We start from the raw sequence: 14271 nt of genomic DNA on the forward strand, positions 1-14271 counted from the left end.
GAACACCTGCTGGGCAAACGCTGGGCCAGCTCAGTGTCTTAGCAATTTTCTTCCAGTGTGCATTTTCAGCTCCTGGCACTGGCGTCCTGAAGAATAGACTGCTCTCACAAGAACATGTCCATTGGACTGCGAGAGTTTAGCTAAGCTTCTCCATTGCACTGCTGCCTCCACATCCGTTTTGTTTGGCCAAGCAGTCCTCAGGGGCCTTCAACTGACACTAGTCCCTCTAGCAAGCGCACCCTGGACAACAGCCCGCAGAGTCACAAGCAAATGTAAGTCCTCGTATGACTCCCCAACAGCCTTTGTGACCAGCAGCGTCCTCTGCCTCTCAGGGCCTGCCCAAGACCCCGTGGGGCTCACCAAAACCCCACTCTCTGGTTTGAATTGGCCAGTCCAGCCCTAGCCCTGGAACCCCAAAGCACTCTGCCCTTGGACCCTAATAAAAGCATATGCCCAGGTCCTGCCTCTCTCTCTCTTTGCACTCTACCTTGACCTCCCCCCGTGGCCCCTCGAGGAGTGCTGTGTACTTCCTCTGGGACCTGTGAGTAACAAACTTCTCCATTTCAGTTTCTCCCGTGGTCTGTTGCTGAACCATGGCTCACCATCTGGCACCCTATGCTTCACTTAACAAGTGTTAATTTGACAGATTCACAATAGAAGAGCACACAGAAATGCATGTTCCATTCACAGAATCATAAAAACTACAGAATTTCCTCAAAACAATTGATACCTTGAAAACAATAAGAATTAATGTTTGTTTGGAAGTTTTGGTGTATAATATACTCTCATTTACATTTAATTTAATGTCCTTTATGGAAAGAGATAGCATATAAATAATAAATAGATTTTTTTAATGCAATTGTATTTTCTCAGATGGGCTTCCATTTATGCAAGAGAGACAAAGCAAAAAGAAATATAGAGCTCAGAGGCCAGGCTCACCTGGAGACGTGATGAGGCTCCTAGCAGCACCCCCCGACAGGTCCAGACTTGCTGATAACCCCTCACTGCTCAGTTTGGCAGCTCATTTGCCCCAGAACAAGGGATTCATGGGAGTTGAATTTATGCTGTTTTACATCACTCAGTGCAGCTAAAGTAGTTTGATATTCAGATTTCAGAATACTGAATTCAGAATGCTTCCCTGACTATCCTGAAGCACACTTGATTTTGTATCTTTGGGTATCTCAAGATCACATGGTAAGGAAAAGCCAGATGCCACCCTCTTCATGCTGTGAGGGTTTTACATTGCTTGTATTATTCTCTGCTGAGAGCATTTTGAGAAAAAAGATCCTTAAACTCCGAGCTGTCTGATTTCTTCATGAGTAAATGGATGTTATTGGCAGAGTCTACTGACTTCAGGCTTGGTAGGGAACATATTGCCTGCTCTGAGCCTGGGCCAAGGGTCAATGAGGGCCAAGCAAACCCAAGCCAAGATGATGCCCAAGCCCTCCCTTTCTGGGTCAATGACCAGTTTCTAGGGGCAGAAGTACATCTGGCTTTGAATTTGAGACATGCTCTGAATGGCTTGTGGTCTAAAGGGGCTGCAATAATGGAAACTATAGATACGTTTACCCAGACATCTTCTTGTTGTGTAATATTTACCTGTCATTCAGAAGCTCTTAAATCCAGGTAAGCACTCTATAAAAACTTGACCTGAAAAATACCATTTAGCATCCAAAAGAAAGAAAAAGAATATAACTATTTCGGTGCTGGCCCGGTGGCTTAGCGGTTAAGTGCGCGCGCTCCGCTACTGGCAGCCCAGGTTCGGATCCCGGGTGCCCACCCACGCACTGCTTCTCTGGCCATGCTGAGGCCGGGTCCCACATGCAGCAACTAGAAGGATGTGCAACTTTGACATACAACTATCTACTGGGGCTTTGGGGAAGAAAAAAAGGAAGAGGATTGGCAATAGATGTTAGCTCAGAGCCAGTCTTCCTCAGCAAAATTAGCTCAGAGCCAGTCTTCCTCAGCAAAAAGAGGAGGATTAGCACGGATGTTAGCTCAGGGCTGATCTTCCTCACAAAAAAAAAAAAAAAAAAGAATATAACTATTTCAACTTCCTAAGTTTTTAGGGGGCTAGGGAAAATCATTCAAGGAAATTTTTCTTTTCTTAAAACATTTTTATATTTTTGTTTGTTTCTGGAAAACAGTATATCTCTATATTCTATATACTATATACATATTCCCATTTCTAATGCATGACCTGTCATTATATATATGGAGCTAACAGAAAATAGTAAACCCCAGGTGACTATGAGAAGCAGCTATGGTTTGGTGGGGAAAACATTGAACATGGCATCACGGGGCCTGGGTTTGAGCCTCTCCCTGCCATTTATATTCTTGGTGACCTTGGACAAGTCACTTAATCTCCCAGAGTCTCAGTCTCCTCATCTATGAAATGGAGACGGCTGTACCCATCACATAGTTGAGATGACTCTACAGGTACATGGGAGACTCTGTCTTATGGTGGTTGCTCAACAGAGCTTGAGTATAATTGATAATGTGCTTAGAACACACCCAGAAGTCAAGGGTATCTAGTAGTCCTTGGGGAATTCTGCAGATTTCCCCCCAGTTCCTATACATACAAAGGCTCTAACAGAATCAGACGGGTAGTAGACACTCTGTAATAATCCAAACAATGGTTCTTATCATATTGGCAAGTACTTATCAACACTTACTCTCTGCCAAGCATCTGTTCTAAGTGGTCTGTTATTGTGTTCATTCATTTAATCCTCACAATCACCCTTGAGGGAGCTAAAGTATATCCCCATTTTACAGATGGGATAACTGAGGTCTAAGAGTCTGGGTTCAGACTGCATGTTCTTAGCCAGCATGCCGTATTGCCTCTCTAATGTAAAAGTGAAGAAATTCCCTCAGCCTCCAACAAATTTAAAAAAGAAAACCATAGCGGCAGAAGAGAATGTCACAAAAAGCGATGCATTTGTTCTTCTTTCTGGATTGGCACTCTTCCCCACCTCCCATCAGCTGGGGATCTTCTTTATTTCAGCTTTGCATTAGCCATTCTAAACAATTTTGAATTTGATGAATAACTTGGTTATCTGTTCCTATTGCTAAATGTCTATGGTATTTGCGCTTGGCACCAAATTGTTCATTAATCCAAATACTCCAGCCTTCTGCTGGTTGAGAGAGAGAGACACAGACTCACTGTCAGTTCAAACAATTGCCATTTGGTGGATAAATGGTTCCAAGCTGGTTCTTCTCCCAAGAACTTACTGGAATGGGGAGAGGTAAATGCTGGGTGGTCTGTTCTCCATTACAGGAACCCGGTGCATCTTGGTATGGGTATCTGAAAGTTGCTTTAAAACAAGAGGTTACTAAATGTTTTTAAGGTGTGTTTCAGGTATACAGTAATATTGCTGAGGATTATTGTGGAAGAATTTCATGCTGACACCATAATATGAAAATGTCATTCATCAAATAACATTTCCCACTTTCTCGGCAACATTTTTGCTTGGAGAACCCAGAAGTGTTACAAATGAGGCCCCAGAATGGCTCCTCGGAGTCAGGTGTGGGCAAGGCCAGTTAGTTACAGATCCCTAGAGACACCAGGTCACTGGATCCCTAGAGACACCAGAGTATGGAGCTGGATCCCTAGAGACACCAGAGTATGGAGCTGGGAGGACCACCCCCACCCCCTGCCCCTGCTGGGGCATCCAGGCCAGGATTCTGCAGATTGCAAAGCTGAGGGTCCAAGGATAGGATAGCACATGCAGGGGCCACATAGCTGGAGGTAGAGCCACCCCAAATCCCAGGTCTCTCTCTTTCCCCATATCCACTGCAAGGTCTAAAAAGTCTCAGTCTCAGCACTGTCAATTAAGCAGTTCACAGATGCTATCACTTTTGTACTGGGCTTTGTAGGCAGAAGAAAATTTGCAAGCTGTAGACCAGATAGTAGAGTCCCAGACAAGAGGCGCGAGAGGAAAATGAGGGCAGGGAGACTTGCGTATATGAAACTCCAGTTATACACTAGTTTATTTCTCCGGTAGGGAGAAATGGGAGGAGTGTCAAAGAAAAAATGTGGCTGTTCCAAGAGCTTACTGAGAAACGTGGAGGTCAAGAAGAAGTGAGAAAAGATGGAAGGGGGGCTTCCACATACCATGGAAATGTGACCCCAGAAACTAGCAGGTCATCAGGAGGGCTCCAACCCAGCCTGGGCTGAGGCTGGGGGAAGACAAAGGGATCCTCGCTTCTGTTCCAGCAAGAGAATGAGCACATGATGAAGAGTAGGGTTAGTAGAGGCAGAGGGGAGGCGTTGGTGAGCTCAACAGAGGTGGCTTGAGAGCCAGGAGTCCGCTAGACCTGCCCAAACCCCACTCTGCCACCAAGCCAGCTGGGTGACCTCAGGCGGGTTCCTTACCCTCTGCAGGGTAAGTTGGGGTAAATGTGAGTTGTCTGACTTCCAATTGAGAAGCGACAGAATAAGTGTCTTTACATGGAACTTGAAGTCCAGGAAAAGAAGAAGAAGTAGCTGTCGAAAGGCATGTGGCATCCCTCACATGGACTACTTTATATTTAAGCCTATCTGTACATACATCTCTAAATCCCCTTTGGCTGGTGAACTCAGTTCTTCTCTGACTGCTTAGCTCCTGCCATGATGGAGGGGTTCATAGGACTGTTTAACTGAGAAAGAAAATAAAATAGGAAATACCCACTGTGGAGGGAGCAGTCAGGAGGTTGCTAACAGTTTTTGGTAAAAAGATAGCTAGATTGATTGCTTTTATATGTGTTTATATGCACATGGAAATACCTAGAAAGATGCACATGAAACTGTTAACAGTTATTGCCTCCAGGGAGAGTGACCTAATTTCATTTAACAGGAAATTGATTTTTTTAACCCTTGCATATATTACTGTTTCGATTCTTTAAATTAAATGTGATGCTAGATTGAAGAAAACAGAAAGCCCAGAAAATTTATATCTTCCCAGCACAGTGAATATGTCCATGCCTACCAGGAGGGCTGTGCTTTTGGGAGGGTCTGAGGGGGGCAATCCATGCAGATGTCCCACACTCAGCTGGTCCACCAGGCCTGGAAAGTTCTCAGAGTCTGTTTCTGAAAGTGGACCCATGAGCATGAATGCTAAGCCATGGGGCAGTCTGAGGCGGATTGTCCAAGAGGTGAAATTTTGATGGAGGGTGTTCTAGACAGTGTAAGGCTGATGGTAGTGTAGATGTCACCAAATCTGGTACTGGTGACATCATGCTTTGCAGTCAGTGGTCCTATTTGTTAAAGGAATTACCAGCAGAGCCCCCCACTTCCTAAAGACTTGGCAACTTTGTAAAGTCCTGAGTTGATTTGCAGTAATGGGGATGGGGCATAAATGTGGGGCTCCCGAGACACCACATAAACACCCCTCTCTAAGTACTCAGCACACTCGGCTAAAATTATTTGTCTCCACATCTGACCTCCCCCTGGGCTGCCTGGAGGGGACCAGGACCGTCTGCTGCTCATCTAAGAACCCTCAAAACCCTGCTTAGAGCTGAGTACTTGTTGAATAAGTAAAAGAGAAAAACAGTAAATAAAAGAATCTGCCTTGTGTGGGGGAAAAATTGTTACTAATCTGATCACACACATCTAAAGATGTGCAAGAGCAAATAAAATCTGCTAATGTGTTTTAAATCCATTCAAAAGAATTCAAAGAGAAAGTAAGACACTTCTTCAGTTTCTAAAGAGAGCTGTGGAACTGTCAGGGAAAAGTGTGTTTCAAAAAACCATTAAAATATTGGAATAAAATCTATATGTTTTAATTAAGCATAAGCGTCCCTCATGGTGAGGGAGGGAGGATATAAGCAAATGAAATAATGTGCACACGCAGAGAGAAAGAAAGCCTGCGGCAAAAGCTAAGAAAACTAGAGAGGCCATAGGAGGAGCACGCTGTGGGACTTGCTGAAATCAACAATGAAGAGGTTTTGATGCCAGAGTCATGGCAGCGAGACTCACAAATGCTTTGGAAGAAGAGAAGCAGGAAGAAGCCCTCTCCTAAACTGTCATGGAAACAAACAGGTCAAGGACATTCTATGGCCTTCTGTCCCAGGACAATCTGGAGGGAAGGGAGCAGTGGTAGTTAAAGATGGCAGTGATACCCTGGTGCCCAAATCGTGTGACTAGCCTTCCATACCAAGCCTGCACCCAAGGGCATATACACTGGGCCCCCTGCCCACAGAGGGAGCCCACCCATCCAGGAAGGGTCAATTTTTTTTTTTTTTGCTGAGGAAGATTCACCCTGAGCTAACATCTGTTGCCAATCTTTCTTGATTTTTGCTTGAGGAAGATTCGCCCTGAGCTAATATCTGTGCCAGTCTTCCTCTATTTTGTGTGTGGGTCACCGCCACAGCATGGCTGTAGGTCTGTGCCCAGGATCCGAACCCAGGGACCCAGGCTGCCGAAGCAGAGCACACTGGACTTAACCACTACGCCACTGGGCTGGCCCCCAGGAAGTGTCACTTTTAATAGCCACTTTGGTGGAATATACACTAAAAAGTAATATCACCAAGCACTTTTTAAAGCCCTGACTAACTGGACAAAGTGCAACATACTTTCTGAAACGAGAATGTGAAACCAGACCAATCTATTAGCATTCTTTGAGGAGGTAGAAACAGGCCTGGAGACAAGGGAGAAACCCAGGGATGGATTATGTTTAGACTCTCAAAATTCCTTCTGACAAAGTTGCACCCCAAGGGTCACTTACAGTCGTAAGTTGCTCCAGAATGGGGGAGGAAATCACCAGGGATCGGAATTGTCCTTAGAGACAGGAAACCAAAAATAGGATAAACAGGTACTTTTCTGGATGAAAAATTATAAACAGTGGGGATCCCCAAGGATCACTGGTCCTCCTAGACTTCGTTTAAATGTCCATAGATCATCCGAAGGAGAGATGCTCAGATGGTTCTAGGCCTGCGGATGAAATGAAGGCTCTGCAGAGACATGGCAAACAAATGGTGATTAACTGCAGGACAAGCTTATGAGTTAGCAAGAACATGCATATTAAGCTTTTGCAGTGGCAAGCCTCAGTTAATGCATTTAGGAGAACATAATCCAAATTACAGGAAAATGGACTCTGTCCACTCAGTTTATAGCCACAAAAAGGGATCTTGGGGGTCTTTGCAAGATGTTTGTTCGCTAAAGGCTATGCAGGACCAAGTACTCAGAAAATGCTCTCCGAAATGGTATTGGAAACCAAGCCAAAAATAGTATTCTCCCTCTGCCAGGCTGTCCCCAAACCTGGCAGGTTTATGACCTTCTCCTTGAGAAAAAATATCTCAGAACTGTAGAAAGGTGAGTCAAGTAATCACCCAGATGGAAGGCTTTCCCGAGAAGTTGAGCTGCTTTGTTCTTGAAAGACTTGAGTGTAGAAAGGTGACGCCAGAAAGGTGATGTGGTCAAAGTCTATAAAACCTTGAAGGTTATAGAGACACTGAACAAGGTCTGGTTCATCAAATCTAAGACGACCAGACCCAGGTAGCCCTTGAAGTTTGAAAGAGGAATTTGAGGGATAAATTAAAAAGGATTGGGTCCCACTCTGAGTTGTAAATTGGAGCAACTGAGTTCCTCAAGACATGGTACAGGCAAATTTTTTCCAAAGGTTGAGGGGAGGGGATGGAATTAGGCTCAAGAAATTTTGCAAGTAAATGAATGATGGATTAAGAGCCATTGACAACATGTCCCTGCACTTCTGAGGCTGGCAAAAATGCTTCTTGGGACCAGTGTTGGACCATTTGCTTCCTCCTTATTAGTTAGGAGTCTGTGCGTACAAGGGAGAAAAACCGAAGTCAAAACAGTTTCAGCAAAATAAGGGTCTTTGCTGGGTCCTGTAGCTGGAGCAGGTACTAGGAGAGCTCAGAGCAGCTAAGGAGGAGCTACAGGGAGGATCACATGCTGAAAAGTGGCATGGGGAGAGTTAGCCCTGAAAATCTCCATCAGTGCCCCAAAAGCTCACCAGATAAAGTGCATCTTGAGTAAAAACAGTATAACAACTCTGCAAACACAGCTTCCACCCACAACACTCCTAAACACTCGCCTTCCCATCAGATGGCTACCCCCAGCCTCATCCTATGTAGGAATCAGAGACCAGAACTGGAGGATCCCCCATAGCAACAGTCGCAGGAGAGATTCTGATTGGTCAGCTTGGGTCATGTGCCAATCACTGCTTTATTGAAGGTGATGATTAAGTTATCTGTCTTGCCTTAAGTCTGAGAGGATAAACTGATTGACTCAACCTGGGTCTTATGTGCACCCAGAGTTGATGGAGGGTGACTGAACTTACAAACCTAGCGAGTCCCTACACATTAGTCACCTGGGAGAGCTCATTAAAAATTGCTGATGCCCAGGCTCTACCTCCAGGGATTCAGATTCAGCTGCTCAGAGTGGGGCCTGGGCATCTATATTATTGTTAACCTCCCCACAGTGGTCTCCCAACAGAATAAATCCCTCCCCTTCTTGAGGCCTTGGGTGGGGCTCCCAGGCACTGGCCCTTCACGAGCTGTCAGGAGCTCCTGCTCTCTTTCTGCAGCCTCACCTCTGTGTCCTGTAGCCATCCTCAAGCTTTTCCAGCTCCTCAGGCAAGCCACACCCCAGTACATGTAGTACTTATTGTTCCTTCTACCTGGAATCCTTGCCCTGCTCCCCCTCCCTTGCCCACCATCTTCCCCTGGCACGCTCCCACACTGGGAAAACTTCTGTTCCCCCCCTGCACCCCAAGCGGGTCTGGAGGCCCTGGCACCTGTGTTCTGTGTCTCCCCGTCAGAGTCAGTTATGCTTTATTGAAAGTGATTGTTAAGTTATCTGTCTCACCCTGACGTTAAGCCCAGTGCAGACTTGCATCATTGGAGTGAATGGCACATTCAGCAGGTCAGGCGTGGGATTCGGTGTGCTCGGCTCTGCAATTTATTAGCCGGTAATTGGGTGAGTACTTAAGCTCACTCAGCCTCAGTTATCTCATCTGCAAAACGGGGATGATAATAGAACCGACCTTAGCTTCAAGTGTCTACAAATGTAAAGTACTTAGCCAGCCCCTGCGTAATGTAAGAGCACGTTGAAACATTAGCCGTTATTACTGTCATTCTCACTAAAAATGAATCCTTCAAGACAACCACCTTTTTGGTAAAGCCTTCTCCAGGCACTTAGTCATCCACTGTCACCGCTCCTTGACCCCTCACCTTCCTCTCATATCTCCTTCTACCAGCAGTTCAAAGATAGGGTCTGTCTTCTTTATTTCTCTATCCTCCAGGGGCTAGCAGGCAGCAGTCAATATAAATTTATTGACTGATGACTCAGGCCCTGGATTTGGGAACACCCTGTTCATATCCTGAGCAGGGAAAGCCGGAGTCCCTGCCCACTCCTGCCCCAGGGAGGGCTTCCGCCTTATGCAGAGCCTGGCCTTTCAGAAGCCCTCCTTCCCGCCAGCACACAACCCCAGCCCCCGAAGGTGAAGAGGGAGAGATGGGGGCGAGGATTCAGTGGCGGGGCCTCCACAGCCAGGGCTGGGGGAGGCAGCAAGAGCCACGTGAGAGAAGGTCTCTACCCTGAGGCCCAGGCTACTGGTGGAGACCCCGTAAGTGGTCAGACTGTATCATGGGAGCTGTTTGTCTCAAGTCAGCTATGCTTTGAGTTTCTATGGCGAATGGAGTGCTGAGTTCCAAAACCCAACATTTCAAGAATTTCTTATTCTTGGGAAGAGTTAGGGAGTTGTCAATAAGCTGGTTGTTTTGGCCAGTATAGACAACACAACCCCATACTGCCATATTTGGGACTGGATTTCTCTTGATAGTCTAAATATGTAAGGGCCAAATCTGCACTTCTGTGATGTCCGAATTCAGCCTCACACATTCCTCCTCGTGAGAAAAAAGCCCTTTGCATCCCTTTCCCAGATTATTTGCTTACGCCGTAAGAATTGGATCTCCTCCCCAAATGGCGGTCAGGCTCCTAGCAGGGGGGCTGCGGAGCTCCCACGGCCTGGTGCCCCTCCCAGATTGTTTCAGTTGCAGTCTCGGGGTGACGATGTCCTCAGCCTGCCCCTTACAGATGAAGAAGCTGAGGTGTAGAGGCTTACCGTCCTGCTGCCAGAGGTCCACTCTTGGGCAAAGGCAGTGCTGGAGGGGCTGCTTTCGGGTCTTCTGAAGCCTGCACAGTCTCTGCTGGCTCCCAGGCCGTGTTCTCTGACCTGGAGATGCTGCAGCAGTTCTGTTGGAGAGTTTACTGTCGGGGCTGCTGGGAATGCTAATGGATCCCTTCTCTCTCATTAGCGAGAAGCTTTAGAACGAAGTTGCGAAAGGCAGAATCCAGCAAATGGTGTTAATTGGTGGACCTCAAAGGTGCCTCTGTGCCATCGGGCTCTGTGCCTGCCTCAGTGTGCCAGGGCCATCCTGTGATTCTGTAAAATAAAGTGTTGGCTCTGGCCCAAGGACAGGCCAAGCTTGAGAGGAATGCCATTTGAGACCCGGATTTGAGGTGGTGGGCTGTCACTGGACAAACTTGTCACACTTTGCAAATGGGAGTTTAAAATGAACCCGGGTTGAGGGGAATTAGACAGAGCCTGTTAGACCAAGACCTAAATATTTGAGGGAAATACAGTGGCACCCCAAATGTGAAGGCGAACAGTGCCATCGAGGCCTTTTGCCCTAAGGAAACAACAGCTTCCTTTTGCCCAGGGCACTGCTGGCTGGGGCACTGGTCCCCCTTACTGACTTGTAGAAGCCGGATTCAGAAGCATCACTGCTTTGGGCCGTGTCTTCACAGACACCAGGCTTTCTTCCCCTGCCCCTCCAGAGCTGTGGTCCCCTCCCGGCCGGCGGAGTCCTAACGCAGACGCGGCCCTGCCGCCTGTGTGGCCATCAGCAAGTGAGGACTGCGATAGTGCTTAAGAGAAACATCTAAATGGGATAAAAACTCAGAATTATTTTCCAAAGAACCAGATGAGTAGGCTTGGAAGTGAGGTGAAGGGGGGGCCAAGGGAGGAATTGGTCTGACTAAAAACACTTGCTCTGGCCTGTGTTCCATCCAAAAGATGTTTCGTAGAAGTTGCCAGTCGCTTAAATATCCCAACAGCAGCAGAAGAGCTGCAGGACCGAGGGAACCTTGGGGAGGAGACATTTTTCTCCTGGAAAAATAAGCGACCAAGTTAAGGGGAAGTCACCAACCGAATGCCCTCCCAAGAGCGGCCTTGGTGGCCTTGGGGCTGCCAGGCTTTGCGCACCGCGGGGACCGCTGTATCCACACCTCCTCCGAGGTGGCAGCGGTGGTCCTGCCGCCTCCGTCAGGCTCGCAGGCCCCCAACTCAGAGGCGCAGCCAGGGCAAGTCCTCAGGAAGCAGCGAGGTGCTTGGAGGGGATGCTGGAGGCGGCCGAGCCCAGGCAGGGTGGGTGGCCCCGGGACTACGGCGGGCTGGAGCCTGGAGGTGCGTTAGTGGCTGAGATCCAGCGGGCCATCCCCGGCCAATTCGGAAGCGGATTTTTCAGCCTCCTGCACCGGGGACACATCTGAGTGAGAGACATGAGCCAGGGGGTGTCGGTGGCGGCTTCGGGACGGCAGTCTAGTTGGAAAGAGGACCTGGAGTTTATCTCCAACCAAGCACAGTTTCCACTTGGGTTGGATATTTATGGGGAAGATTAAGAGGGGCGCGCTACCGCCCTTGCGCTCTGCAGGGCTTGGCCGTCCGGGGGACTGGGCCTTTTCTGCGGGGACAGCCGCGGGGGTCGGGGACCCGGGCGCGCCCTCCGGCCCCCGGCCCCTGGTTCCCCAGGTCCCCGCAGCAAAGCGCCGCAGCCCCGCCGCCGCGGTCCCCGCCCAGCTTCTCTCCCCTCCACCCCCCGCGGGCCGCGCTGAAACCCGAGCGCGAGGGGGCGGACCGCGCGGCGGCTGGGGCGGCGGGGCCGCGCCGACATTGGAGGGGAGCCGAGTGATGGATGGCGAGGGAGGGGCGCGCGGGGAGGGGGGGCGCGCCGGGCGCCCGCGGCCGAGGTGGACCGAGCCTCCCGGCTCGCTGCTCCCGCCGGCGGAGCGAGGCTGCCCTTTCTCCGCAGCGTGATTTATTTTCTTCTTTTCTTCTGAACTCTTCTTCCAGGGAGAGGCTAGTGGTAACAGGCCGAGCTGGATGGATGGGTATGGGGAGAGGGGCAGGACGTTCAGCCCTGGGATTCTGGCCGACCCTCGCCTTCCTTCTCTGCAGCTTCCCCGCAGGTAAGGCACTGCCCCTGGCCCGGGGACAGCTGGCCGGGCCCGCCGCGCCCGCTCCCCGCGCCTCGTCGCAGCACTGGGCCACATGTCTGCGAGCGAGTCGGGGCTGAAGTTCGCCGGCTCCCTTCGGGCCCCCGCCTCCCTTATCCACGGGTCTTTGTTTCTCCCGCGCCCCAGCGAAGGCGCGATGGATGCCCGGGGGCAGCCCGCCCGGGCAGCAACGAAAAGGAGCGCGCGAGGAGGTCACAGGGGCCGGCGGCGCCTCCCTGCTTCCGCGAAAGGGGGTACCGGCAACCCGCCCCTTAGGGGCCCGGGAGGAGAGAGAGAAGGGGAGGCACGGCCTCGGTGCGGGGGCCGCTTTTTCCGGCTTCTCGCCCACCAGTTTGCAAACCTGCCGAGTACCCAGGGGTGGAGCCCCTGAGGTCCCAGCCAAGTCCCCGCCCGCCCCTCCTCCGGGACCCCGTCCCGCCCCCACACGCGCCCCCACGCGGGGATGCCCACGGTCTCGGCCCAGCGAGCCCGTATTCCTGTTTGATAACATTCCGCGTCGCCCCCTGTTTGTTTTTATTGTGTCAGAAAGGGAGAGAATTTCAGAATTAAAGCTGAAAAAGCCCATCTGTTTCCAATGAATCCCCCATAGTTTTTCACAATGTTTTTGGCAGATCGCTGCTTTCAAATTCCTCCGAGCCCGGACCTCTTGTTTTTGTTGGGGGAAGGGAGACCAACTCCACAGAGAAGCATTTGTTCCTTCCCAAACGCTCCAGTTTCTTTACTTTTTTTTTTTTTTTTTTCCTTTCAGGGGGAGGGGGAAGGCACGAAACTTAAATCCCCGGTCTGTTTTCTTTATAATGTTTCATAAAACTTTATTTCATTTTTGCCATATGCTACTCACAGCCTGGAAACGCCAGTTAAACCCTTTATACCCATTTTTCTCCTGCTAAAAATACAAATAAACCCAGTGTCACAGACCAAATGGTCCCCGTCGCAAGGCGGGATCTCCCGGCCGTTTCCATTGTGTTGCGGGGGTCTAAGGTGTCTTCTTGCAAAGATGCGAGCTTGTTTCACTCCGCAGCCAGAGTCGCAGCCAGACTCGGATCCGTAGCCTCCGCGCACAACCCAGCTTTGCAAGAAAGGACTTGAGTTAGACTGGGATTGGGTTGTTTTGTTTTGCTGCTCAGCCAACTGGGTTTCAGGAACTGGCAGAACTGGGCAGTCCAGGCTCGGCCAGGCTGCAAGTTGGGACTCCCGGCGGCGGTATGCAGGCAGCAATAAGGGGCGAGGCCTCAGTTTACCTTCTCGCCCCAGCCCTGCCCTGGGGCCCCTGGCGCTCCCGGCCCACTCAGCAGCTGCGCGCCCTGGGGGCGCCTAGGAGAGCGGCAACCTGCTCCCAGCCCTGGATTCCATGGGGAGGCCCCGGCCAAGGGCAAGACGGGGTGGGGGGCCGTCAGTGCCCCACGGAGCCCTTGGCCCCCATGCACCCTCGGCCCGGATTTTTAAACCCTCCGTACTGGGTCAAGCAGCAGGGTGTCCTCCTCCTCTTTTAAAAGGCAGTTTCCCCAACTACAGAAGGGTCTGGTGGAAAGGCTGATTTAGTTCTCTCCCAAAAACTAAAAAAATAAAATAAAGAGTGACCTCCTTTCTTTAAAAAGAAACCCCCCTTTTGGAGAAACAGGAGTTTGCAATTGGTGTGCATCTCGGTTTGGTCTAGATAAAGATCCAGCCCACTGGAAGTTTTATCAGATGGGTTGATAAATGGCTTTTGTCCCTTGGCTGCTGTGGGGGATGTGATCTCAGCTTGGAGCTGAAATTGAGAAGGGGGGCTTAGAGGCCCTTAAAACAACACCTTCCCGCTCTTAAAGCCGCAGCACTTGCTAACTTCTTGGGCTGGAGACAGAGGAAAGGAAGGGCTGGTGATGGACTCAGAGATAGGAGGAGCTTCAAGGGCTGGTGGTGGTGTTTTTCATGTCATTTGTCCATCTTAAGAACTTTATTTTAAAGTATTCCCCATAGTCTGAGGAAAGCTGGTGTGTTATATTATTCACAACCCAAATTCCATCACTTCTGTTTCCAAGAAGCCCATTTCT

At 49.7% G+C, this 14271-nt stretch overlaps 1 protein-coding gene across 1 annotated transcript in view; it reads left to right on the forward strand.

Annotated features, from left to right (window-relative positions):
• The window catches only part of RGMA (repulsive guidance molecule BMP co-receptor a), a 45056-nt gene that overhangs the window by 4813 nt on the left and 25972 nt on the right, over window positions 1-14271 (forward strand). Inside the window, exon 2 of the mRNA XM_058542376.1 lies at window positions 12075-12190. Coding sequence (XP_058398359.1) covers window positions 12075-12190 — 116 coding nt within the window. The remainder of the gene's footprint in view (window positions 1-12074; window positions 12191-14271) is intronic.

Source organism: Diceros bicornis, chromosome 5, assembly GCF_020826845.1.
Source record: "Diceros bicornis minor isolate mBicDic1 chromosome 5, mDicBic1.mat.cur, whole genome shotgun sequence".
Lineage (NCBI taxonomy): Eukaryota > Metazoa > Chordata > Mammalia > Perissodactyla > Rhinocerotidae > Diceros > Diceros bicornis.